The 27,647-nt window shown below is 45.9% G+C and overlaps 2 protein-coding genes across 3 annotated transcripts in view; one reads left to right on the forward strand and one right to left on the reverse strand.

Moving 5' to 3' along the window:
• The first annotated feature begins 3,304 nt into the window (after nt 1-3,304).
• TMEM243 (transmembrane protein 243) lies at nt 3,305-12,589 on the forward strand. The gene is made up of 4 exons (XM_074538768.1): nt 3,305-3,708; nt 9,692-9,742; nt 10,930-11,034; nt 12,079-12,589. The coding sequence occupies exons 1-4, from the start codon at nt 3,631-3,633 to the stop codon at nt 12,199-12,201; spliced, it is 357 nt and encodes a 118-aa protein (XP_074394869.1). The 5' UTR covers nt 3,305-3,630; the 3' UTR covers nt 12,202-12,589.
• DMTF1 (cyclin D binding myb like transcription factor 1) overlaps nt 12,586-27,647 on the reverse strand; it is a 29,072-nt gene continuing 14,010 nt past the window's right edge. Inside the window, exons 8-17 of one of the 2 annotated variants that reach the window (XM_074538765.1) lie at nt 27,486-27,518; nt 26,200-26,309; nt 25,440-25,668; nt 23,698-23,849; nt 22,045-22,260; nt 19,482-19,567; nt 18,687-18,845; nt 17,557-17,943; nt 14,469-14,616; nt 12,586-13,928 (exon numbers count right to left, since the gene is read on the reverse strand). In XM_074538765.1, the coding sequence (XP_074394866.1) occupies nt 13,819-13,928; nt 14,469-14,616; nt 17,557-17,943; nt 18,687-18,845; nt 19,482-19,567; nt 22,045-22,260; nt 23,698-23,849; nt 25,440-25,668; nt 26,200-26,309; nt 27,486-27,518 (1,630 nt within the window). In that variant the 3' untranslated portion in view covers nt 12,586-13,818. The remainder of the gene's footprint in view (nt 13,929-14,468; nt 14,617-17,556; nt 17,944-18,686; nt 18,846-19,481; nt 19,568-22,044; nt 22,261-23,697; nt 23,850-25,439; nt 25,669-26,199; nt 26,310-27,485; nt 27,519-27,647) is intronic. The other variant, XM_074538767.1, reaches the window with a different exon arrangement.

Genomic DNA, 27,647 nt, shown 5'->3' on the forward strand with positions numbered 1-27,647 from the left:
AGACCTGAGAAGCATAGGTACTTTTCACTGAATATTGAAGATACTTACTTTGAACTGTAGAAAGAAGTGAATCTGTTTGGTCTGTTACATTAGGGGCTCAATAAAGACTCTCACTGCTGTCTACAAAGTGATCTCATCACCCAGGAAGCACTTTAATGCACAAGTGAGTCCAGGTGGGAGAGGTGTAGGTTGGTTAAGTGTAGAAGATGTGTAGCACTTAAAAAACAAGATACTATAGCAAAGCATGGGCTGAGAAACAAGTAACTGCCTTGTTCCAGTATTCTCTAATTATTGATTCATTGATTGTTATGTACAAGTAACAATTTGTGGTTTTCAGCAAGTTTTGCCTGTGTTTTGCATTTGTTCTCAGTTATTCAGGGGATGTTGGAAGAAGGTTAAGTCTCTTTGTCCCACTGAGCCGTAGCTCCAAGTTTAAACGCAGTATATGATGCAGGGCACTCCCACAGTCACCCCCTCCAGCACTGCCATGCCCCACCCAGACCCTACAACCCCCTCAGTGTTTAATCTGGGCACAGCCAGAGCCTGCTCAGGGAAATAATTAACACACAAGTACTGAAAAATGAGCATAGAACCAACTGTTCTGTAGGTCAAGAGCACTTGTGTGTCAGGAAGCCACATCCTTCACACCATGGGGTTGTGTTTTACCAAGTGGCTCAAGAGGACATGAAGAGTCTCCACTGGGTTCTGGAGATCGTTTTTCCCCAAGGCTTATCCTGGGAACAGAGGGCTCCAGGAGGCCTTTGTGCCTTCCCACCCAGTACTTCGGCTCAGGACACAGTCAAGCTCATTGAAGCTGTGATCATTTCCCAGCCTCACTTGAATTCAATACTTTTCCCCTTTGAAGTTGTGATAATTTTCCAGCCTCACTTGAATTCAATACTTTTCACCTTTGAAGCTGTGTGGAAACCCAGAGCACTGGGAATATTTCCCTGTCTGCTCTGGGGTGCCCAGACCTCCAGGGGAGCACTGACTTTGACCCTCATTCAGGGAGAAAGTTTCCTAAACTCCAGAACAGACTAGAATCCACTAGGGTGGATTGCAGAAAGTAGTGTAGGTGTATCACTTGGTGAGAAATTGAGGTTTTGGGATTTTTAGTATGTTGTGGATGGAAGCAAGATGCTGGGTTTCTTCTTCACGCTTCTTCTTCCTTCTTCTTCATGGGTTTGGGTGGCATTTTGTAATTGGGTGGAAAAGTCTGCATTGTGGACTCTGTGGGATCAGTTATTTGGGTAAAAGGGAAAATAATCTAGGTGTCAGTTCTTAATTGGATAGTTTAGCTTTAAAAGACCTTGTAATGAGAGATTGTTGGCAATTTTTGTGGTGCTTTTCCAGTGCACTGAGCCTGGTGTGGGCAGCGTGCAAAACTCTAGATAAGATAACAACAGACAAGAACCTGAAGACCAAAAAGATACTGTGTGTGTCTCTTTCCTGACACAAAGCCAGGAGCCCCCTGGGAGGGCCCAGCCAGAGTCCCAGAAGTCAGGGAATCAGCAACAGGTACCCTGGCAAAGCTGGGATGATTTTCCAGCCTCACTTGAATTCAATAATTTTTCCCTTTGAGGCTGTGATGATTTCCCAGCCTCACTCGAATTCAATACTTTTCCCCTTTGAGCTGTGATGATTTCACAGCCTCACTTGAATTCAACACCTTTCCCCTTTGAGCTGTGATTGATAATTTCCCAGGCTCACTTGAATTCAATACTTTTCCCATTGAGGCTGTGATGATTTCCCAGCCTCACTCGAATTCAATACCTTTCCCCTTTGAGGCAGCAGCGCTTTGGTCTCGGAGCTGTTGAGCTCAGAGCTCAGAGAGCAGCTGGAGTGCTCCAGCCCTGTGTGCACAGCACGGCCCCAGGGCAAGCACTCGAGACCTCAAATGACAGAAATGTTTCGCAAGAGGAGCTGATTTCACCATTGCTCAACAGCTGGGGAGCTCCCAGGAGCCGTGACCAGGGACCTGCAGCAGGACCTTGGTGACAGGAACTGGAGCCACCAACAGAGCAACTGCCCTGACAGCTCCCATCTGCAGCTGGTGTTCTTCTTTCTGATCTTCTCACCGACAGACCTGGCCTGGAAATCCTTTCTATCCAGCAAGAAGGAAATGGCCATGTGGTTTCTCCTAAATTCCAGTGATATTTAGGGGAGTTTGCTCTCAGGGCAAAAAGCCCCCTGGAATTCCTGGAGAGAGCAGGGTCAGGGGAAGCCACAGAGCTGATTTGAACAAAAAACTTACAATCTGTCCGGGAAGCCACAACATTTAATGCATCTTAATTGGCTTTTTTTCGTCCTAAAATGCACTTGGAGAAAGAATGTGTCCATGATGGCCTGGGAGACATCCAAAAGTAAAGCTGTTTTCTGAGACCAAGCAATGTGAATAGAAAAAATGAAATTAATTAGAAAGTTAAAAAAAGACCTCAAATCAATATAAATTAATTTAAATAAAAATTAAATAAGAATGTAAATAAAATTTAATTATAAAATTAAAATTAATTTTTAAAAAATTTAAATAACAATAAAATTTATGCCCCCAGGCTTTCTCACGTGCAAACCCATAATCAGCTCCAAAGCAGCAGCAGCTGGGACATGGGACAACTTTCGTTAAGGAACGTATATAGGAAAGGTGTTTTACTGCTACCAATCCTAGCTCCAGGAATAATCCCTCTCTTTTATCTAGTTTAGGTGGGTAACTCATGTAGGGGGCCAGGAAGAGCACATGTGAGTTAATTTTTCAGCTCTAGCAGGATCAGATGTTTATAAATAAATAAATAAGCCTCTATAAAATAAAATAAAATAAATTACAATATAATAAAAACACAACAGCTGTAAAATAAAGGTTAAGTTGAATATTGGGAAAAGGTTTTATACCCAGGGGGTGGTTGGGCCCTGGAACAGGCTCTGCAGGGCAGCGCTCACTGCACTGAGCCTACAGAGCTCAAGAAGGGTTTGGAAATGCTCTCGGGCACAGGGTGAGGTTTGTGGGGTGTGCTGTGCACTGCCAGGAATTGCACTGATGTTACTTTTGGATGTCTTCCAACTCAGGACATTCTGCTTCTGTGATTCTATGAGAGTAAAACACAACAGCGGAAAACAAAATAAAATTTAAAAAAACCCCCAAGAATAAGAAAATAAAACCTATAATAAGAAAAATCAAAACCAAATCAAATCAGGCTCCTTCCTCCAAGCAGCCATATCATCATCCTTAATAAGATTTGCTCAAATACCGCAACTTTTGTTGAGCAACAAATCGGCACCGGCCGCGCTGGCTCCGCCCCTCCCCTCCCCGCAGGCCGGGCCGGCGGCTCCGCACCCGCGCAGGGGCCGCTCCCGCCGCTCCGCCCCGCCCGGGGCCGGGGCTCGGGCCGGAGCTGCTCCGCCTCTCCGGTGCCGGTGCCGGTGGCAGTGCCGGTGCCGCTCCGCCCGGTGCCGTTCCTCGTGCCGGTTCGGCCCTGCCGTTCCCGGTGCGGTTCCCGGTGCGGTTCCCGGTGCGGTTCCCGGTGCGGTTCCCGGTGCCGGTGCCGGCTCGGCCCGCGGGACGCGCGGAGCGGGCGGGGCGGAGGCGCAGGATGAGCGGGCGCCCCCCCGCGGCCGCCGGCGCAGCGCCCCCGCGCCATGGAGGGATTCCCCGCCCGCGGGTACGGCACCGGCGGCGCCGACAACCGGCCGCTCTTCGGGGAGACCTCGGCCAGGGTAAGGGACCCGCCAGCCCGGCACCCCGCTGCCCCCAAACACCCCCGGCAATGCGAACCGCCCCTGGGGAAATGCAGCTGCGAGTCTCGTAGTGCCCCCTTCCCTCCGCTCCCTGCCGGTGTGAGTGCCCCCCGGTTATGGGGGAAGCTCCTCCCGGCCGCCCCGGAGAGCGGCAGCTCGGCACCCACCCTGCCCCCGGGCTCGGCACGGAGCGGCCCGCCCGAGCGAGGAACCTGCCCGAATCCTGCCAACAAATTTAAAAATCCCTATGGAATAAGAAAGAATCCTCGGTCCCCCTCCAAACAGCGTCAGAAATCAGAAAGGCTGCACCCCAAAGAAAAAATATTAAAGGAGCTCCTCAAATTCCAAAAGAAGGAAAAGCTTTAATTTGGCGTAATTATAAAAAAACCACCCTGAATTAAAACAAAAACAACCATCTCCTAGTTAGTGCCCCAAGGCAAAAATAATCCATCAACCCCAAACGAACACCGCGCCAATTTTTTAAAAAACCCGAACGATATCCCCAGAACTAAACCCTTCCAGCACGACCCCCTCCCCAAATAACTCACAAAACTATTCCCTCCCCCCTCCTCGCAAGGAAATCAACTTTCAAATAATCCTCCCCAAAGCGACATCCCCCCAAAACTCTGTCGGGAACTTGGGGATCGGGGGCACCCTGGGAATGGGGCTGGGAAAGGTTTGGACACGGGCAGGGGTGACAGAGCCGCCGTGTCCCACCCGGGTGTGCCCTGCGGAGCCCGGGCCGCCTCTAACCCCATCTGGGGGATGGGGATGGGAATGGGGACGGGGATGGGAATGGGGATGAGAAGGGGATGGGGACGGGGGCTGCGTTTGGTGCCTTCCTGGGCACTGATTTTCCTGCCGGGCTGGAGGAGCTGGCGGTGGCTCCTGGGCTATGGCACAGCAGCTCCTCAGGTGTCAATCCCCGTAAGCCGCTCGGCTCCCGGCGCTGCTGCGGGGCTGTGCCCGGCATGGAGGGGGCTCCTGGGGCTGCCCGGCACCGGGATCCCTCGGGAATCACCTGGAGTGTCACATCATCCGTCCGTGACTTGAGGCTGTCCCCTGTTTGGAGGGGTTACACACTCGTGTGTGTTTGGGGGTGCAGGCTGAAAGTGCCTGAGATTATTCAGAAGTGAATCAAATCCATCACCGCCCTCCCTGCAAGAACTTGGAACTGCTGCTAGTTATAATGTTTAATGAGAACAAAGTGATACCCAGCAGATTTTCGGGGGAAAATGGAATGATGTGGATGAGAAACAGTCAAGAGAGAAATGCTCTCACTGTAGGACAGGCAGGACCCCAAGGTGATGAACTGAGGGGGGACAGGTACCCCACTAACTGTGCTGCCCTGATGGGGAGTGCTGGAGGTTTTGGGGCACTTGGGTCAGGGATTTTGGGAAGCTCCCAGCACTGGGCACTTCTGGGGACTGGGATGTGCCATTGGAGCAGGGAAGCAGTCCTGGCACACAACTCCCAAACTTTCCAGCCCAGGTTAAGCCTTCGATGCCTGATCCCTTCCTTTTTTCAGCTACGCCACTTCTCGCAAGGGGGAGTGGTGAATAATAAAGGTGGGATGTTAAATTCAGTTCTGGGCTCTGGTGGGGATCCAGCGTCCTGCACTTCACCCCCTGCCTGTCTCCTGTGGCTGTTTTGGGATCTGTCAGATGGGCTCTTGCTGCTGTACCCATGTCCCACAGACGGGGGATCTCTGTGCTGGCCCGGGGTCCTTCCCTCCCTGGTTCACTGGGGTTGCTTAGGAAGGAACGCTGGTGAGGTCCCGAGCTGGAATGTTCTGGGTCAGAAGTGGAAAAGCCAAACTTTGCCTTTAAACGGGAGCAGGTCTGCCGGGAGGAGTGTCTGCCCCTGTCCCAGCTCTGCTTTTGGGTCTCTGCAAAGGATGGCTGATACTGGCAAACTGGGATCCTCTGCTCGGGCTGGGAGGGGCAGGGGCAGTGCTCGTGCCCCTGGAAGCCCCGAGCCCAAAATTAGGGTTGCCAGCAATTGAAAATGGATGTAGAGATGGGGATTCCCTCTTCCTGCCTTCCTGCACTCTCCTGGTCCCCAAGCTGGTGACTTTGAGGGCAAAGCCACTCAGTGGGGATGGCAGAGCTGGGCAGCAGCACCCACCCCCCTGCCCTGCCATGGTCCAGCTGCCAGGCTGGCTCTCCTGTGTGCTGCTGAGCAGGACTGGGGCAAGGTGGTGCCCAGAAGTGGCTGCTGGGCAGAGGGAGTGCAGGAACACGGCACCAGTGAGTGCCAGGCTCTGTGGATGCAGCTGTGGTTCCAGGGATGCAGTGAGGGGTGTGAGACAAGGCAAAGGCACAGCTGCACGGTGGCAAGGAGGGGACAGTGCCACAGGTGCAGCACCTCTCAGGAGAGAAGTTCAAAGTTGGGCTCCTCCATGGTGGGGGTGTTTGTGTGGTGGGAGTTGATTTGGAATTAATTTGGAAGCAGAAGGCAATAGAGAGACTGAGCAGCTTGGGATGGGAATGATGAGCTTTTGAGGACACACCAGGATGTCGCCATGTCCTGCAGAGGGTGGGTGTCCAGCATGGCCCTGGGCACAGCCTGGTTGGCCTGCAGTTCCACCAGGCTGGGCCTGGCACTGCACTCAGGCTGCAATGGCTGCTGACCATCTGGACTGGCTGATGTCAGGCATAAAAATGGCCTTTCTGTCACTCCTGCAGAGATGGCACCAGGTACCCACACTCCAGGGGACCTGCCCTTTCGCTTCTCCCGGCCAAGCCTCCCTCAGGATCCCTGGGGGCTCAGCCCACACGCTGCTAACCTGGAGGGTTCAGGGATGGAAGGTGCCAAGCTGGAATAGAGCAAAGAGCAAAGCTGCTCCTCTGTCACAGCCTGTGGAGGGAGAGCAGACACAGTCCCAGCCTAGCCTCAGTTTCCCTGCTGCTCCAAGTAACCTTGACCCAGATCCTCAAGAATCCTGGATTGTGCCCTCCTGCTTTGCAAGGATTTGACGCTTCCTGACCTCATGTCCCTTTCCAGAGGCAGATGGAGGGAGAGGAGACTGCACTGAGAGGCTCCCTGGGAGAACTCTGGTGCCTCCAGCCCCTGCAATCCCCTCCCCAGAGAAAAGGACAGGGCAGGAACCCTCCTGTTTCCAAATGCATCTTGTGCAACAGTGAGACATGGAATTCATCTCCTGCCTGGCTAAATGGGGACCCCCATGGGGGCACTGCTGGGCTCTATCAGAAATTGGGGTGTGTGTGCAGTACCCTGGGCTGGTCCAGGTCACCTCAGGCTCTCAGTTTTGGTGTCCCTGCTGGGGTTTTTTGTCTTTTCCTCCAGCAGCTATTGCAGTACATAGCAATGCTGGAGAAAAATCCTCCCTGAATCAGCTGTGCTGGTGGTGACCTGTAGGACCCAAGGCTGTCCACAGGCAGTTCCTGCATGCCCAGCAGTGTCTGCCTGGCCAGGCTGTGCTCTCAGACACAGTGTGGAGGTGAAAGGCTCCGTCATCCCCAATCCCTTTAGCCGTCTTGGCCTCTGCTTGAGTATTTTTAACCTTTTTGCTGTGCTAAGCTGCCTGGGGCTGAAGTGTCAGTGGGCACTGGGGAATGCAGCCTCTCACTGCTTTGCCAAGCCCAGGATTTCAGGATCAGTGTCTCTAATCCCTGCATCCTGAAATACCTTCTTGTGCCAGCAGTGTGTTTTGAAAATTTGAGTGCCCACAGGTTTAAGCAGGGGAAGGAGCTGCCTTGGCCACAGGGACTGGATGCACTGCTGGCATCTGTACCTGATCCTGCTGGCCCTGGCAGGTCCCTCAGTCAGCAGGGTGAGATGAGAGGTCCCTGTGCTGGGGGATGCTCTCTCCCACACTGGAACTCAAGAGAGAAATGCTCCATGGTTGCTGTCAGGTCTGACCCCCTTGTTTTCTCCTGCCAGTCCAGCCTGTCCTGGCACAATGGGTCTCAGTTAATGAGGAGCAGGCATGGCTGAGTTTCTGGATGGTGACTGACTGTGTGTCCATCCCTCTGAGCTCTCTGCAGAGCTGGCTGTGCCCTGTGCTCACCAGGTGAGCTCTGCAGTTGGTGACCCACTGCTGGTTCTGCTCCCTGGCATTCCCTGCTGTCTCTCCTCCTGGCACAAGGGATCCAGTTGTTCACCTCTTGCCACCCTGAATAGAGGAGCTGAGCCTGAATACCAACTCTGGTGTCCTTCTGTAACATTGCCTTGGTGGGCTCAGCCAGGTCTGCAGGACAGGGGCAGAACAGAAATGCCATCCTCTCCTGGTGCTGGAGTGGCTTTTAGGGTAAGGACCCTTCCATGTCCTGCCTAAAGTCAGCGTTTAGTTCTTTATTTTAGGTGAGGAGGAGTCCAGCTGAGCTGTCATGATGTGCTGCTCTCATGCAGCATTTCATGGTTGCACTTTTCAAGTTGCTTCTCTTGTTTGCCTGGGGTTACTTCTCCTGGTTCCTTTGTGGGGTCAGTGGTAGGTGTCCCATAGCTGGCCCTGAGGCTGCTGCCACATCACCAACTCTGTGTGTGGAAATGCCAGTGAGGAGAAGGGGTTTTTGCCTGGCTGGAGAGGGCCTTGCCCAGGGGATGCTGGTGACAATTTCCTATGGAGGAGAGGGAGTCACTTCTCCCTGCTCCAACCACTGGGACCTCTGGGCTGCAGGAGCATCAGTGGTTTTGTTTTACAAAGAGGAGTTGGGGACTGATAGGAGAGGTTTTGGAGTCTGCTTGCTGTGGCCCTGTCCCCTGGGGATGAGCACAACCAGGGCACAGCATCCACCTGTTCTGAGCCACCTCACCCTGAGCTCCACAGCCTCAGGTCAGGGCTGGTGGTGTCCTACAGAAACATGGTTTGCTGCTCTCTGCCTCCTCTTTGCTTTCTTCTAGTGCCCTGCTGCTGCCATGTGTTACTTCTTGATGGCTTGGGACTTCTCCCTCTACAAATCCAAATTCTAGGAGGCAAGAACCGTGCAAGAGCAGGTGGAGGGAAGCTCGTGTTGCCCAGTGAAAGCATTTGTGCAAAATGCTCTCACTGCTCAAACTCTTTTGTCACTTCCCCTTCACCATACCTACTTAATGACTCTCAGAACACTTAATTGAAGTCTGGGGTGTTTTCCCTCTGCACATTTTTTCTGCTGTATCTGTTTTAGCCTTTGATTTGAGTTGTCAGCCGTGTGGGGTGTCACACCTGGCTGTGTGCATGTGGTGATACATGTTTATTCTCAGAGCAGCACCAGGGAGGAGGCAGTGTGCTGGCAGGGATTGGAATGTGGTTCTTCTTTTCCTTTGTTTTTTACTCCAGAAGGTTCATCAGTACAGGACCTTGCTGTGGGTGCTCCTGTGAGCCTGTGTCACACAGCCCAGTGTCACAGCCAGTGACACGGATGCCACTGGGACGGGACTGATGCTGTCACTGAGGGATCTTTGTCCCAGGGGCAGAAAGTTGTGTCCTCCCAGTTGTTTTACACTGATCAGGAGCAGCAGAAAGCAGTGAGGGGGGATATCTGTCTGTCCAAGCAGAGCCACTGTGTTAGGGTGGAGCATTTGGGGTGTGGGCAACGCTTCACCTCCTTGCCAGCAGCCCACAAATTCCCACCTTAGACTCTATCAGTCTATTAATTCTCAGGCAGTGAAGCTAAAAAAAGCTTTTTCTGACAACCTCCATCTGTGCACTCCCACTTTAAAAAATAAGATTTAAATACAATTTGCACAACTGTAATAGATTTAGATGTAGCAGAGAAGCCATTTGCAAATGAGCAAACCTGCAGGAGGCCTTGACCAGTACAACCTCCCTGGGGTCTGTGGAGGGAGGGGAAACCTTCCTGTGTGGGGCAGAGCTGAGCAGGGAGCCTTGGTGTGCTGCAATAATGTGGATGCTGGCTGATGCTCTCAGTGCTGTTGGGTAATGCTCTGTTTTATGTGGTTTGGGGTTTTTTTTGTTGTTGGTTTTTTAGATACACGTAACACTCATCTCTTTTTTCAGGACCGAATCATCAATCTAGTTGTTGGTGGCTTAACAACCTTGCTGCTTGTAGTAAGTATCTCCCATCCCATTTCATGTTGCATCTTTAATGACTAGGGAGAAAACCAGAATTCCTCCCCAAAAATGGCTGGTGAAGCTTCCAATGACCAAAGAGCAGGCAGTCATTTTGGGACATATCTATCTCTTGAAAGTCTTTGACAACAGGAGAAGGGAAATACATTTCTTTAAGAGCTGCAATTAAATCCCAAAGTTCTCTGGCAGATTGTCCATCCTGGCGGAACATGAGGCTGGGCGAGACAACAAAGCATTATGTGCCAGGAGAGCGTGTTTGCTTCTATTTCCTTCTATTTATGATTTATTGTCCTCTATTTATGGCTTATATAAGTCTTCCCAAAGTTTGTCCCTTTGTGTTGAGCTGTGCTTTCCCCAAGCTTTAAAGACAAACCCAACACAGACATAACTGGAGACCATGAGTGTGGTCCATGGGGGATTGTTGGAGAGCTGGGGTGCAGGGAAGCTGTGGGGACAGGGAGGTGCCAGCTGGTGGAACACTTGGCTGAAGGGCTGTGTCACAGAGATCTTTCATAAAAAATCCTTTCCTTAGGATTTTTCCTTCTGAGAAGCTGAGCGGCCTCAGGAACAAAATGTAAACAGTGGTTATCTGCTGCTGTGAATGCAACAGGTGCATCTGTGATTGGTTTCATGCAGTTGTTTCTAATTAATGGCCAGTCACAGTCAGCTGTTATCATTCCTTTTCTATTCTTAGCTAGCCTTCTGATGAAATCCTTTCTTCTATTCTTTTAGTATAATTTTAATATAATATATATCATAAAATAATAAATCAAACCTTCTGAACATAGTCAGATCCTTGTCTCTTCCCTCATCCTGAAACCCCTATAAACAGAATCTCAGGGATGCTCCTGCATGGGCAGTGTGCACCCCTGGGCCTGATGGCTTCAGGGCCACTTGCAGGGTGGTTTGTGGCAATGAGCCAGTGTGGCAAAGCTTTTGGCAAAGATTTTTTCTCACTCCTCTCAGTGTGCAGCTGTATCAAAGCAGTTTTCCTCCAGACTTGCACATCTTCCTTCAGCTCCTCAGGGGTGGGAGGCAGAGGCCAGGGAGGGGTGTGCAGATCAGGATGTGAGCGCTGCTCTGCTCCAGCCCTTGGGCTGAGCCTCTTCTCACTGCAGCTCTGGCCAGAAATCCTGAAATGCTCATCTTTGTTTTCCTCCATACAGGTCACTCTAATCAGTGCTTTTGTCTTCCCACAACTACCTCCAAAACCTGTGAATGTATTTTTTGCTTTCTGCATCTCCTTGTGTTGCATTTCTGCTGGCATTCTTGTAAGTACCGCCACGTTTGCCGTGCTTTTGAGTCAATGGCTCTGAGTAAAACCTGCTTTACGTGGTGCTGCCTTCTTTTTTACACTCTCCTAGAAAAGCTTTCCTGCCTCCATAACACAAGCTGACAATGAGGGAGTGGCAGTGGGTTTTGTATTTACTGCAGGGTGTGTGAACTGAGCCAGCTCCTGCAGCCCAGCTGTGGTGCAAGACTTGTCATCTCTGTGGCATTGCCAGTGCAGTCACAGAGTAGGAAACCAGGGAGCAGAGCCCTGAAATGGGAATGCAGAGATGGATTGTGCTGCAGAAGACACCTTTAGTCGGATCAGCCCTGCACTTGCATTAGTCAGTGTCCTTTCAAACACAGGGGATGGGTTACAGGGGTAGGAAGCTACAGCAAGTGGGAGATGTTCCTCTACTCAGTAACTGCAGAATTCCAAAGGAGCTGGTCCCGAGCACTGGCAAAGGGAGCTGGCAGGTCTGAGTTCACAGAATCACAGAATGGTTTGGGTTGGAAGGGGCTGTCAAAGATCATGCAATCCAACCCCACTTCCATGGGCAGGGACATTGGTGGCTCCTCCTTCTGCTGTGGTTTTCATACTTGGAGCATTCTCCTTCCTGCAGCTGTGACCTGGAGCAGCCCTGAGCCCCTCACTGCTGGGTACGCTGGGAAGTTGCTCTGCATTGCCTGGCCAGTCCCAGGTTTTGATCCTACAGCTGGTGGCCACAACTCTGCCCAGAATAGGCTGTGTTAGTGCAAAGCTGCTGTTTGTCCTCATCCACCAGGGTGAGCCAGCTCTGAGAGTTAAAGCCACCCACTCTCCCTCCCTCTCAGCAAAGCTGACAGCACATGTCCTCAGGGCCTGTTTCACATACAGACACACACACTCAGTCCCTCTGGCCACAGGAAGCTGGATTGTTTTACAGGAAGGAAAAAAAACCCAAAACTAAATCACCAAAACCTGCAAGTTGCCAATTAAGTTACCAAAAATAGTTTCCTCAAATACCTGACTTTTTGAAATATCACAAACTCCTTTTCTCTTCTAGATCTACTGGTATCGACAAGGAGACCTGGAACCCAAATTTAGAAATCTAATTTACTACATATTGTTTTCTATTGTCATGTTATGTATATGTGCCAACCTGTACTTCCATGAAGTGGGTAAATGAAGGACATTGGAATACCCAGCAATGATGCTGCTGTGTCAGAACTGCTTCCAGCTCAGCTCTCAGCTCCACTCGAGACATCCAAGTGAGAACCATCAGCCTGAGAGGAAAGAAGTGGGTTGTGCAAGGATAAATCAGTACATGATTTTCATGTAAATGTATATGTAATGTCCCTCTTGTTGGGGAGAATTATTGCCATAAGACGTGACATTCTGCTTTTTTTTGAAGAGCTACTGTTGCGCTTAATGAACATTCCAGTTGTACTGATGTTTCAGAATGGCACAAGCTTTTTCATTTTGGAAAAAAACTGCACTTTTTTTATTACTGTACAAATAAACTGCAGCACTGAAAGGATCTGTGGCAGTATAAATAAATGGCATCTTACAGTCAAGTAAGACAAATACTCTTTATTTTGTTGAAACTGAATATACAATTATTTCTGTTCCCTAAGCAACCATTTAAAACTACAACTTATTTTTCACATTAACAAAACCACAGACTGAAAAAGACCAACTCTTGATTATGAAGAGCTAATTACAGAAATAAATAAAATAATTTATACAAGTCTTTAGTTTCTATAGCTTTTTCTCTTGATTCCTAGCTAACAGGCTGCTGTTCAGCCTAGTGTCTGTTTCAAACAATGCAGGAATTAATTGGCCTTCTTTGCCTCGAGGCCCTATGTCCAGACTCTCACAGAGCTATTCCTCCAAGACTTTGCCACCTCCACACCACTCCCCATTTACTAACTTGCTGCAGGAATCACATCTGGAGAGGTGGCTGGTAGTGTCAGGTAAACAGCAACAGAGACAAACGTTCCAACCTACTCACAACAATCTCCAAGAAATTCCCAGCTTGTTGGGGGAGGCTGGTGGGTCCCAGTAGCTTCCCTTTCTCATAGCCCTTCCCTTTTTATTTAGCTTGCTGTAGTGATGAAAGAAAAAAAAAAAACAAAAAAACCCCAAGATTTTCCACAAGTGATCTTTCTGAGCTCTGTCCATTGCCAGCAATGGACTCCTCAGGAACAAGCAGACCAGGCAAGTCCCATAAGCTTCTGCCTTCTTCCTATGCCACAGACATGTGAACGAGCCAGGTGAGATGGGAGCACACACCACAGCTTCACGATGCTGCCCATGCTCCCTGAAGTCTGATGGAACTCACTCCTTCCTGAAATGTAACAGTCTCTTACTCCATGTGTTACAAGAGTCAGTAAGTGCAAAAATCCTCACCCATTCTTCATGAAACCTGTGCAAACTACTACTTGCTGTGGCACTAAGAGGCTCCAGTCCACAATCCTTGACTTCTGTCCAGTTTTCCACGTGTGCAGCTCAGCACATCAGTAACAAGTCAGATCAGAACTGACTGCATGGAGCTGAGCACTGTGAGCACTGCAACAGAGGCTCTTCAGTACACTGGAACAGCCCAGTGAGACGTGGCACCTCAGTCCTCCCTCCTGGTGAGGGAAACAGCCTGAGCAGAGAAAGTGCACCGCAGCCATTTCACACTGGAAGCTCCTGTTCAAAGAGACAGACTGTGACTGCTTTCTTTGGAGACGTGGCACAGGTTGTAACTAACTTCACAATGCAAACATGGTCAATAGGAAATGGACACCACTGCTGCTTCTCAGGGACAGCTCACTAAATCCTCAACATCCTTGGAATCTTCTGAGTCAGGACTGCCCAGTGATGAGCCAATAATGTGTGACCCATCTCCATGGTGCTGCAGGATAGGATCTGGCAAAGGAAAAAAAAGCATTAAAATTATTGCTGTGCCATTACAACAAGATATAAAACACAAATTTAGGAGACAGGAAATGTAGCCTGGAATTCTAACCAATTGCAGGCAGTGTTGCTCAAACTGGGAAGTTTGCAATTTCTAGTTTCACAGGATCACAGAATAGCTGGGGCTGGAAGGGCCCTCTGGAGATCCCCTAGTCCAACCCCCTGCTAAAGCTGCTTCGGCCAGAGCACTTTGCACAGGACCACATCCAGGTGTGAGTATCTTTAGAGAAGGTAAGTGATAACCAATATGGATGGATATGGATGCAATGGTGTGACTCACATTTCCATCCATCAGATGTTGCACTATCATTGCTGACCCTCTGATGGCTCTACAGGGAGATGCTTCCTCTGGGGAGGAGTATTTGCTAGGTTACTTGCAGTTTGATAGCACTGATATGTAAAATTATTTTAGAGAAAGCAAGGATGTATGAAGCGTTGTCTGCAGAGACTCAGAAGCTCTGTACACTGCTTTAATGACAGGGACTGTCATACCTGTGAGAGTTGTCAAGGGCAAGACTGATTCATTATCCATATCATCTGTTGCCTGGATAAAACCATGGGAAGAAGGAACAATAAGCACAGTCTCATCATCTATTGTAGGCTGATCAACTTGTTCTTCTATTGTTGGGGAACCCAGATCCTGCACAACAGAGAACAGGCCATGAGAGTGTATTCATGGTAACACAAACAAAAACCTGCATTGCTCAGCCATACTCCACTCTGGATGAGTTTTATCTCATTGAATTGAAATGTCACCACCTGAGATAGTTTATTTCAGCATTTAGAGGGCATGTTATCTTAGTGCAGCACCCACAAACAAGATGAGAAGAATTTTACCCTGTTAAGCAATGTGGAGAGGAAGGAAGACACTGCAAGGTGGTGATAAAATGTTCCCTTGTAAGTCAAATATTAAGTCTGTGAAGAGGAATATTTAGGCTTTTCCACTGCTTTCTGTCTAGATGTTCTGAGACTGAAGCATTACCATTATAGCACTTACCTGCTCCATAAACCCAACAGCTTTACCTTACGTTTCACAACTCCTGTTGTCAAATTTGAACTGACACTGAACACAGAGCACAAAAGACCCCCTTTATTTGCTGTGCCTTGCTTGGTTTGTCACTGGCTGGAATTTGGCTCCACACTTGTTCTGCTGAACCTAATGGTACCACAAGACTGGCAAGACACTGATTCCTTCCAGGTACAGCTGTCAGTACCCTCATTCTCTTCCAGTCCTGCCACTGCTGCTGCTCCTGCCTCTTCCCTGGCTCCTGTGGTACTGGAATGGCAGCAACACATCTGGCTGACTCAGTGTCAAAGCACACTCCTGGTTCCACAAATGCAGTGAAAAGTCATCCCACACATCACTGCCAGAACCAGCAGAGATATCTGGATTCCAGTTTTTCATGTGCAACACGGATAAGGTTTGTTCAAACTTCAGGAATCCCTGATGTAAAATGCTAGCAACTGCTGCTGACACAATGGAAGGTACCTGGATTTATCACTGAGATTACAGCCCTCTGTGTTTAAGAAAATCCCAATGTTCCTCCACCTTGTTTTTTGCAGGAAAACTTGTTTCCCTACGTAACTGCACAGTGTTTTTGCAAAGAGAGCTGTCTGAAAATCCCTTCCTTGATGCTGCTGGAGAGGAGCTGACAACCTGTGAACTGCACAAGGTCCCATGCACAAGGGCACGGTGTGCCTGGCCTGCAGGAGCAGCTCTCAGCAGAGCACACAGCTCTGCCCACAGCAGCACTGGGCTGCAGGGCCTGAAACTGGGAAGAGGAGGCGTGAAAAACTAAAGAAGCCATTGTGGCAAATGGGCACCTTTCCCAGGCAGAAATAATAAAACCCTGCAGCATGACTGCCTGCCTCCCACCACCCACCCACAGTGACAATACAACCCTGGCAAGCTCATAAAAATAACACTGACTTAAAGAAAACAAAATGTAGGCATGTTTTTCTGGAGTAACTTTTCACTGAGAATTACTCACAGACAGTTCACTATTTCCTGGAATTTAAGTACACATGTCAAACTTGAATCTGACTTGAAGAGTAAGGCAAATTAGAATTACAAATTCAGTTTGTTTTTCTGTATAGTAAAAAAAAGGTTTAGTTTTACATTCTGCTAGCCATGAGCAATTTGTACAAAGTTAAACTAGGAACTAGGTTAATATCAAAAGTTTATTAATTGTACCTCGAGAAGCTGAAGTTTTAAAATGAGAACAGAAAGCTGATGGCCTGCCTCAAATGTTGAAAATCTTATCACAATTATGTCAACCATGACACAGAAAGAGGAAAATGGAAGAATAATCCCCATCTTCTGATTTATTCAGGATTCAGATGCTTCTGTAGTAGAAAACTTAAAATGTACAAAGATTCTCCCTTTTGTAAGGGCATAACAGATATGCACTGTCTATTAGAAGCTTCTTCAAAGACAAGGCCAAAGCATATTAATGATGGATTTTCCAGGCTGACAAAGCAGAAATGCAGCTACTGTAGAGAACAGTGTCCTAAAAAACAGCAAGGGGTGTTTCATTCTAACTCATCTTTTCCCAAATTTCAACCTAACCAAACCCATAAAAGAAGAGGAATTTTGTACTGACTAAAGAGTGTTATCATCTTCTTTTTAGCACCTCTGTTTTCTGTGACTTAGTCATTTTCATAATTCCAGCAACTGAAAGAAACAATCCAAATAGCTGTAATCATTTGGATAAACTCATTTCTGCATCTCAGGTGTTGGAGATGAACAAATCTGAGGCCAGAGAGAGAAGTAGCTTAATGTTTCAAATTCCCATTTAATGGATACTTGGCTGGAGCAGGATGTTTAACAGAAGCCCTCAAAACTGGAAAATGAGGTGCATCTTGAATTATGTTAGACTTATAAAGCAAACCCCAAATACTCTAGCTGTCCTCCCTTGCTCAATCTATCTGTTGATGCAGGTGTGTTGGACAATTACCAGCCCAGTTTAAAGAACAGCATCAAGCAGGAATCACCTGAAGGCACCTGTTGAGTGCCACCAATGCTGCACCATGCAGAAGAACCCTGAGTAGTGAAGCAACTCCACAGCTCAGTGCTCCAGATAAGTAAAATATAAGCCTTGGTACCCAATTAAATGCTGATACTTTCATACTTGTAACACACTAATGAAGCTCAAGGGTAGAGGATCTCAGCAAATACTTGTAGAACTGTGGTACAGAATCACAGAATTGTTTGGATGGGAAGGGACCTTGAAGATCATTTCAGGCCCCAACCATCTGGCCTTGAACACTTCCAGAGATGAGGCAGCCCACAGCTTCTCTGGGAAACCTGTTCCAGTGCCTCACCAGTCTCACAGGAAAGAACTTTCTCCTGATGCCTCATCTAAACCTACATTCTTTCAGTTTGAAGCCATTCCCCCTTGTCCTGTCACTATACCTCTTATGAATAGTCTCTCTTCATCCTTCTCCCTTCAGCTACCAGTATAAATGAAATCACTGAGATATTTCAGACCAATAGCTTAACATCAAGGCCGGATTCAATGAAATAATTCTCCAGAATTGCAGAAATGGGGAAAACACCAAGTATCACGCCCTCCCTTACCTCAGTAACGTAAGTGCTGGGTAAACCAGAGTGAGAATCCTCATTCTGTTTCAGGCTAGCATCAGCAATCTCCTCCTCTGTTCTTACCAGAACTCCATCCATCAGTTCTCTACTATTCCTGCTGCTAAATTTGGAAGCATCATCTTCGTTGTAGGCTGACTGCTCTTCATCACTCAGCTTGGACTGATGGATATCATGTGGGAAAGTATTTGTTCCTAGGGTGTCTGGAGGATCTGTCAGGTCAGCTGACTGAATGTCTGCATCCACAGCCAGCTCTGTCTGGGTGACAGAGGAGGAGATGTCTTCAGCAGCAACGGTGCGGATTATGACACTCGGCGTGTGGCACTGCACTGTGACGTTGTCACTTGTGTTTAACAAATGCTCTGGCTGTCAGCAGCATTTGCAAAAAAGAGACAAACAAAACCCCAAACAAGGTCAGAGACTTTCCTCTTACTATCGACAAATCTTTCAAGCAAATACAAGCAAAAAGATTCCAATTGCTAAAAAGATTCCAATTGCTAAGTGTAGTTTAGAGTTTCATATATACAGTATGTCTGCCCAGATCATCTGTTGGCCTCTCCTGTTCCTAAAGGATAACTTTGTAGACTGAATGTGGTGTCATGTGTTCTTTAAGTCACAAGTAAATTAAATAATAATATGAAGGAGGCAACCATTCAGGTGAGGATCACTGTAGATTCAAAAGATCAGTGTTTTTCCACTGAATTTTTCATAATTTTGTGATTCAATCTCCAGTTTGCTTCCCTTTCCCTCCCTCCAGCAAAAAGCAGTACTTGTCACTACTATCCAAGTGTTGTGGACCAGTATCTATTTGTGAGAGTAACTGAAAACATCACAAAACAACAAGACTTGTTTTTTTTTTTTTTTGCTGGGGTTTTGCTGGGGATCAAGCCACTAAATGGAGACATTCTGTTCAGAGCTTGCTCACTAAGCTAAGTTCTGAAGCAACCTGAGATTGTTTTTTAACAAACCCCCAAAATTCTCAGTCTTCAGGATTGTTATGCCTTAGGAACTGCTTTACAAGTTTAACAGACATGTGCAGGGCCCTGCATTACAATGTTCCCCTTCCCCCAGTGCCCCAAGGCCGGGCTGTCCCCACCCAGAGCTCTCACAGATAAGGCGTGAACGATGATCTGCTCCGGGGAGGCCGGAGCTGCCGCGGCCGTCAGGGTCATGGTGGGGCTCGTTGTCAGCGTTAAAGGCAGCCCTTGGCTCGAGCTTGTCTGCAGTAAGTAGGTACCCGGTGTCCCAGTCGGCTGGAGGTGGAAAGACTACAAAGACAACACAGGTTTAATACCCAATTGCAGTGCCCAGGACATGCTGGAGCATTTTGGTCTACATGACCCAGCCTAACTGTAACTCCCCTGGAAAATCACCACACCAATCCAATCCCTTCTGCACTGACTGCTGCACTGCACTCAAAAGGCAGAAAATAACTCAGCTGTAGCCCTAGGCTACCAAGGCAAGTATTCAGGGCAGGAGCCCAGCAGGTCTGTAATATGCTGTACATCAGCAGGTAAAAAAGGAACAAATTCAGCTTATTTTGCATTGAGATGGAAGAGGAACTGCACTACAAATTACAGGACAATGCAACTGAGACAATCTTTACTTGCTGGGAGCTTTCTCTGGCTCCTTTATGCTAGATTTCAACAATGAAAAAAATCCAAGCACAAACTGTAGCATTGAAGCAAATTTAAAGCATTTAACTATAATTCACATCTTACTCGTCAGCCCTAATGGATTACACTTTCAGAAATACGTTTTAGAACTCTTCTTCTTTCTGCTTGAAAACCTTCCCTTTGTTTTTTTTTTTTTTTTTTTGGAAATGCACACTTCTATAGTCTAAGAAGCAGCTGGGTTGAAAATAAAAAAAGAAAAAGCCACAGTAACAAACACCAGTCACTTACTGGAAGAATCTCAAAGGTCTGTAGTGTTCCACTGTTCAGTGTTATTGTCTCAGAGTCAACAGTAGCAGCAGGGGAATCGGTTGAGGCTGCAAAAGGAAGGAAAAAAAAAAAAGAAAAGGAAAGTATGTAAACCAGAATGTTCAGGCCTGTAGAGAGCATAACATACTATAATTAATACATGGCAGGGTACTGTTAATTCCCCTAAGAGGAAAAAGAAAACTGGCTGCAGTCCTAATGACAAGGTTCTCTAATTGGTACCCAAGATACAATTCTATTTAAAGAGAGCATTCTACAATCCAAAAGAGCAAAAGAAAGTAAATATGGGTTTAGCACAGAGATAAAAGCAGAAAATAAAGTTTCTGACATGATTTAATTACTTTTTGTAATGAGATTTGCAAGAGGTTCTAAAGTAAGGATACCCTTTGGTGTAATAATATCCTTTGGATCATGTACTGCTGGTTTTAAACCAGTGTCAGGCTTAATATTGTTGTGTTTCCCACAGACCTCTTTTTCTTTTTTTGTAATTTTTAATCTTTTCTGCCCTCCACAATATGTCCACCCCTGATGAAAGTTCAGATGCTTCCCAGATATTTGCCTATCCTGTGTGTTATGACTGCAGTATAAAAGCTGTAAGTATTCTTACTACAACTATGTAATTATTTATGCAATTAGCTCCACTAATTCTAAAAGTAGTGAAGAGAAGCACTGGAAACAGTTGATGTAGGTATTTTAAGATCATCAGGTCCAAACAACTTGTACTCAAAACTTTATAATCATAATTACAATTTCTACTTACTCTTAAAAAAATCACAAGTTCCAGGAAGCTGAAACCAAATTAATACTCTGTCTGGGGTTTTCCAGTAATTTCCTAAATGCCAAAAGGGGAAAAGATCTACAAGATGATAACAGTGACCCAAGCACTGGAAACTTTGCCATTTCAGACTCTGTGTCAGCAAAATACAGTAATTTTGGTCTCTTAAGAAGATAAAAGCTCAGTTTTTAAGCTATTATTGTTGTAGTGGCATGTTCAAGGTTTCCTGCTGCAGATTTGCTGGTACTCAGTAGCAGAGAGCTGTAAACTGTGACCTGTCAGTCACCTAGCCAGTATATTCATAAAACCTATAGAATTGCCCCTTTGAAACCTTGAGCCTTCCACCAAATGCAGCTGGAAGTGGGTAATAGGTTCAGCTCCCATGGGACTGTGAAACACACAATACAAAATTCACTCTGATTACACAACCAGAAATTTTTCAGAAAAGCAGACTAAAATGGGGGAAAAGGCTTGTTAGGCAGACATGGGCAAGTGAAGTCACAAAACAACCATGACAGGATTCAACTCAGAGATGACTAAAGGTTCCAGGATCCCAGCCCATCTTGCCTTCTCATCAAAACCCATCAGCTTGGATCAAGCTTCACTCAAAGTCTGAGACTACTGACATATTATGACAGACAAAAAGTTCTTGGCTTGGTGTCATCTGTCATTCTAATTAGAAAATAAACCACATAAAATGAAGCTAGCACTTAATAAATAGATTAAGATAGATTGACCTCCTAAAATTATAAACAGAAAATGGTCTGCCAAACGCCTACTGAGGCACAGTCTGAAGAATCAGTTTGTAGACTGATCAGCTTAGCTCAGAGCAGGGTGCTAATAATGCCAGGGCTATGGGTCCAATCCATGTGTGGGCCACTCATTTAAGAGCTGGGCCTCCATGATCCACGTGGATCCTTTCCAATTCAGAATATTCTGTAACTAATTTGGTAATCAGCAAGACCAAAGCACTAAATTTTCCTAATAAAATTTACAAATTACAAATGGTGCAAAATAATATACAGTGCAGATGACAGACTGCATGTGACTGGAGTTACTTAACAAGATTAGTTACAAAATCAAGCAGTAAGAACTACACTCAGAGCAGATCTGGTAATCAATGTTAGATAATGAGCAAAGTTCATCCATAAGAGCATGGGAAGCATCAACTTAAAAAAAATACAGTGGTTTAGCAGAACACTGACTGTTGGTGTGACTTAGCAGCTAACATTTTCCAGTGTGTTTGTGACTAGAAATAATTGCATAATAAAGGATTAGGAAAACACACTTACACCTTCCCTTCAGTGCCCTGTATCAGAACTTAGGGACAGTGGTCTGTGTAACTTGAAAAGGACAACTTTTACATAATGCTCACTGCTGTGTGCAAGAGTGACCAGAAACAACTTAAGGAATAAACAAACACACTATCCTCACTAAGAGGTTTGTGCACTGAAGGCTTTTCAAAGAACAGGTTATGTGGCAAACTCCTGTATGCACACACACAAACAGACACCCAGAACACCTGTGTCCAGTGCTCCAGTTGTAGCTTCTTGGAACTACAGTCACAGCAATATCTACATTTGCCTAACAAAGTTAGAAACAGGTAAACAGAACACAGAAATGTTTCATCTGAAGCTATGGCATGACCAAGAGAGAATGAATACAACTCCTTAAGACATGCTCACTCCTCCCTCACCACCTCAGCAGAAGCAAGCTGCAGGCTTTGTGTGAGTGGTTTGTTGCAGTACTTACAGACATGGGTGATCTGCACTGGGATCTGCAGAGCTGCCATGGGGCTGGGGGCGCTGCCCGTGCTCTCCTCCAAGCGAGCCACGCGGATCTGCACGTGCTGCACCCCCGAGCTGGAGTTACTGCTTGCTAAGCCACTGCCACACTTGTTCTCTGCAAGCTGGTGCCCTGGATTGTTTTTTTGGTTCTCGTGGAGCTGTTTAAGACCCTTTATCAGCACTGAGAGAAAAAACACCCATGCTAAAGCAGGTTGAACAAGCACATTTGAAATGCTGCAATTGGTGATTTACCCAAGATGAAAAGAGCAAACAAAATCCTACAGAATCTGGAACTTAAGTAATCTCCAGAGATACAAAAACTAGAAATTTAGCACATACATAGACCATTTATAGCCAACTACAGGAGTGAACTAGATTTCCTCATGGAACCCAGGTACTTCATGATGCTTGGGGGAAAAAAAAGAACAGGCCATAAAATTTTGGAACTCTAAAAAGATGCATGATATATCCCCAAGCTACAATCGAGTGCAAGTATCACTAGCTGTGTAATGCTGCTACCAGAAGTAAATCCTCCAATCTTCTACAACATGGAAGCAGATTTGTTTAAGAGCTTGACAGAAATGTCACTGAAAATGGGGAGCAAGAGAGAATGAATCCCACAGTGGTTATATCACAATTCTTCACCTGTGCTTGAGGAGGCCCACTGCTCCAACAGAACCACCCACCCTTCTTCTCTGTAATTGCTTTGGGAGCAGCTGATTTAACAGCAGGTCACAAAACCTGAGGCCTCAGCTTGTCTAGAATTCATTACAGCCAACTGCCTAAACATCTCCCCTTTGTCAGGGGAAAGAGAGCAGAGCCTGTTGATTCAGTGCTGCATTTATCTATGAATTATTTGCTGCAACAACTGCCTATTAATGTGTGGTAACGTCACAGCTGCAGCCTTGAGGCAGGACTAATACATAACCACACTGTCAACCACAGCACAAGAGTGCATTAAATTACATCCTTCATTAATTATGACATGACTAATCTGATTTTTTTCCTCTTCCCAAGTAAGACAAAGGGAGGTCTGAAGGTCACAAACAACCCTTTGGCTTAGGCACTAGTTTCCTCAAGCCAGAATGGGAAAATGGTATGACATGTATTTGGGGAAGCTTTATACTCCTGACTCCTGCCCTCCTCTCATTGCAGCTAGTAGTAGATCTACTTTCTGTCTACAGCTAAGGCTCAGCACCTGACAAAGATTACATTTTAACATCATAAAGGCAACACATCTAACCTGAGGCCATAGTTAGGCTGCACATACATATCCTCTTCCACCTGAAGAGGTCACTGCCCTCCATACCAAAGATCAGCATCATCTGAGATCTGCCAGCTGAGCTGCTTAGATACCTATCCTCACTTTAGCCAAACTGAGAAGGGATGGCAAAGTCTGTCTAGCTGAACATATCAGCTTGGCCTGTTTGACTGAAACACTTAAGGACTGCTTGTAGGAGCAATTCAGCCAGCAGATCCAAGGGGCCAGTAACTTCCAGCAAAGAAACAATGTGCTCTTTGGCCAGCAATGCTGTAAGCAGACAACAAAATGCAGCCTTATTCCTGTGACATATGTGAAAAAAGCTTTCAGAAGAGAAGTGTGCAAGCAGTACATTACCAGGGAATGAAACATCTTTGTGGTTTGCAATCTGTCTTTTAATGGTCCACCATTTACTCCGGAGCCACTGTGGGGAGCGGACACTACTCCATCCCTCAGCCAGCAAGTCCCAATTGATGTCATTCTCATCAGAAACTTCAAGTTCCGCTATCCTGGCAGGACACAGAAAACAGGGAGCTGTCAGAAAGGGCCCCCCAGGGCGGCAGGGGTGCCGCACGCGTCCGGCCGTGGCACACGTAACAGCGCAGAACGACATGCTAGTGACCAGCCCCAGGAATCGACACAGGCTTCCAAGGCTCCACGCTGCCAGAGGTCAAGCAGAGTCATAAACAACAGAAGATGGACTAGACCTGCTAGATGATCCAGTCCATCTCCTTGCCATGCAGGATTATTCTCCTTATTTACTTCTACATTAGGTCTTAGATCGGATTATCGTGAAGCATTCCAAGTGGTGGCACTTGCATCTTTTCTTTTTGGAAAAACATTCCCCAAACACATCTCCAAGGCAGGAAATACTTCCTGAGATTCACTCTGAACATTCACTTAATTAATTTCATGTTATGATATTTACTTGTTTTCTTCTAAGTAACAACCATCCGTCCTTAACAGAGATTTTTGCCTTCTCTCAGATGCTTCTTAGCCAAAGTAGATAAAGTTAACTACAGCAATAAACACTTGCTCATGAATCAATCCCACCAGGCTCTCCAGATAAGGGACAGTCTTCTCTACCAGAATCTATCTGAAATCACCAAAAATCTCTGAATTGCCCTTATCTGTACATAGAGCATATGAAAGAGAGGTGAATAGCGAGGGGAAAATAATTTTGTGGAAGTTAAGAAAAGTCGTCTTCACAAATAAGGCAAGAGCACTCTTGCTAGCTAAAGAAAGAAAGAAGTAAAAATGAAAAAAAAAACCTACCAAAACCAACCCTGTAGGATAAGTAAAAGATATCTGGACAGACCAAACCAGAAAAATTAAGAAATACACCCAGCACATTCTGAAATGTGGAATCAGGCTCCTCATTTTGAGTTTATGTCAAACAGCTTCAGTAAATTTGTTTATACTACTTTGTTTAAGTAATCCTTAAATTCCCTGGATGCCCTGGCTTTTTATTCCCACCCAACCCACAAAAATCCACTGGCTAAAAAGCTTGAGTTAAAGGCATTCAAAATGGGAGGAGGACTGGAGAGAGCAAAAGATTTCCAAAGTCACTACCAGGCTGCCAGTTCAAATGTAGTCAGAGATGCTGATATCCAATCAGTGTTTGTTGGCCTACATGAAATTAATTTGCAGTCTCAGTTTAGCTCTTTGTAGACAAGATGTCCACATCACAGAAACCACCACCACACTTGACCCTTGTTGGTCATCTCAGCAGAGAGGCCAAGGACTGAACGGGCAGGGAGACTGAGCTACCCTCCAGTTAAGGGTTAAAGCGCATCGGTGGGGCAACGTGTGGGAAGCTTGCACGGTTTGCTGCCTGTGCTGTACCTTTTCTGTGGAATAAAGAAGACTTCAGTCTCCAGGGTTTTCAATCTGACACCTTTCACGAACACTAACATTCACTAAAAAAACAAAAAACAAAAAATATGTTCAATAATCAATCTCTGGGAACTGTAAACACAGCAGTGATTTTTGGAAGGTTCTAGAATTTTCAGTGTCTAGGAAACCAGCTAAATGGACCCCAATGGAATCCTGCTAGCAACACATATTACAAACCTTTAAAAGTAACTAAAATAACAAACCTCAAGATCAGATTTATTTCATCCTCCTTGGTCCACTCGGTGCCTCCGCTTTGTTTCCAGTTGAGATAGTTGAGCCATTTAGAGCGGCACTGCTTCTCCGAGCGCGTCCCGACCCGCTCTGCCACCGCAGCCCAGGACACACCTTGGGTGACAATGTCACCTGGCTCTGTGCTTGTCAGCTCGTGCACCACTTCTGCCAGTCGCTTCTCTTCTTTCTCTGTCCACTTTCCTGAAAGAGAGAGAGAAGCCCTCCACCTTAACCAGGTTCTGATCCATAACATGCCAGCAGATATTTAACTGCCATGTCCAACACCTTATTCCAGATGCAAATATTGACTTGTGAAGAAGATGTAACTGCTCTTAATTACTAATAATTTATATTATATCCATTCTTGAATAACAAATCAACAATTCCATTGTTCTGCTGCCGAATTTCTCTTTTCTCTTCCTCTCACAGATGAATAAGGCCACACAGAGCTTGTCCAAAGAGTGACCAGAGCAAACTGATCCAAGCTATCCGAACTGTATTAGCTGGAGTGAATTAACCATGCAACAATTATTCACATGAGGTCTGACTGCATTTTCCTTTATACTTGAATATATACATTACAAAATAAACAGTACTTTACTCCTGAAATGAGTAAAGATGCATCTGTCTTCTCTCTTGACACCAAAGGCACAGTGTAAGTCTATAATCATTAAACACAAGAGACAGAATTTTAACCAGAATATCCATTTCTGACACCAGCATTTACCTCACCTGTGTTGCAGGTATCCTTCATCAGCCTACATCGATCCTTTACAGATGAAGCACTTCTCCCCAGGGCAGCTCCTATTGTGGCCCAATCATTACCATGCTTTACTCTCAGCCTACAGAGAAACATGCTCATTAACCCTATATTTCCCACTTAGGAAATCACCAAACTAGCAAATATTCACTAATAAAAACAGGATGAATGTGCAGGCTTAAAGAGAGAATGGGGAAATCACTTTGCTACTTTACTATTACTATTTTCTGCTACTTTTCCCTATGTCTTTCTAGAGCCTTTTGGACCAGCTGAGCCACAAGATACATATGAAATGCATATTATCAATCAAGATACATATAAAATGCATAGATACTATACATATAAAATGCATAGTATCTGTCTTGCAGGAAGATTGTCAGGCTTAATGAGTGTGTTAAACACAATATGAATGTTTAGATAAACAGCTGATTTCCATTCCATACAGGTTCCTCAATGGTTTTCAGGTGGTGTAGAGAGCACTTGAGACATTTCAGTAATGCCCAATAAAAATCCAGGCATCCTACAATTTAAATTAAGCAAAACACTGCATAATCATGTTCATCATTTTAGCAATCATCTCCCTCCTTCACAAGACAGCAGGCTGCTTAAAATGTTGATCCATGAGTAGTTCTGACACATCTGGAACCCCAGCACCTTGTGAACAACACAAAGCAGCTCAATTGATCCAAACAGATCCATCAATGGAATGCAATATACTCTTTTCCTCCTTTCAGTCCAACAGTTTCTTCCAACTGCTCAACCCTGGAAATGTGCAGGAGGGGATAAAGTCTGCAGCCCCATCTCCTTGATCTACCATGTTCATACTGAAAATTAGGCTTTTTGAGCTGACAATTTATATATCTGTAATACTTCCTAGGGAAGATCTACTCTTGACCTGCCACTTCCTTTAGGAATAACCTTTGCTCAAAGTTTGTAAAGAAAAGGAACTTCTGTTTCTCATAACCACAAATATTGACTGTACTTGCAAAAATCTGAAACTTTCCCAGTCACAACAGAAGCATTGCTTTAGAACTTTGTTGCATATTGTTAGGTCCTGAACACATGTTAGAAAAAAAATTAAAAGAATCCAAATGTAGTTTTACTTTTCTTTAGATAGTAACCACTACTTTTGGGTAGTGTTGGAGCAGCCAAATTTATTTGTAACTCTTCAGTGATTTAATGTAAGGAAACCCTTAAAAATGGATTAGGCTCCTAAATATAAACAAGGAAGAGTGATCTTGATCATAAGATAACTTACTCTTTAAGCTTTTCAATTTCCTCAGGAGTATACCTAAGCAACAGGTAAATAAAATTACATTATTTTAAACAGAAAGCACACAACATAAGTATTATTATTTTACTAACCACACAGCACACATTTAGCTACAAGAAGAGATTAAGGAATTTCAGCTGTAAGATA

This window comes from Zonotrichia albicollis, chromosome 4, assembly GCF_047830755.1.
Source record: "Zonotrichia albicollis isolate bZonAlb1 chromosome 4, bZonAlb1.hap1, whole genome shotgun sequence".
NCBI lineage: Eukaryota > Metazoa > Chordata > Aves > Passeriformes > Passerellidae > Zonotrichia > Zonotrichia albicollis.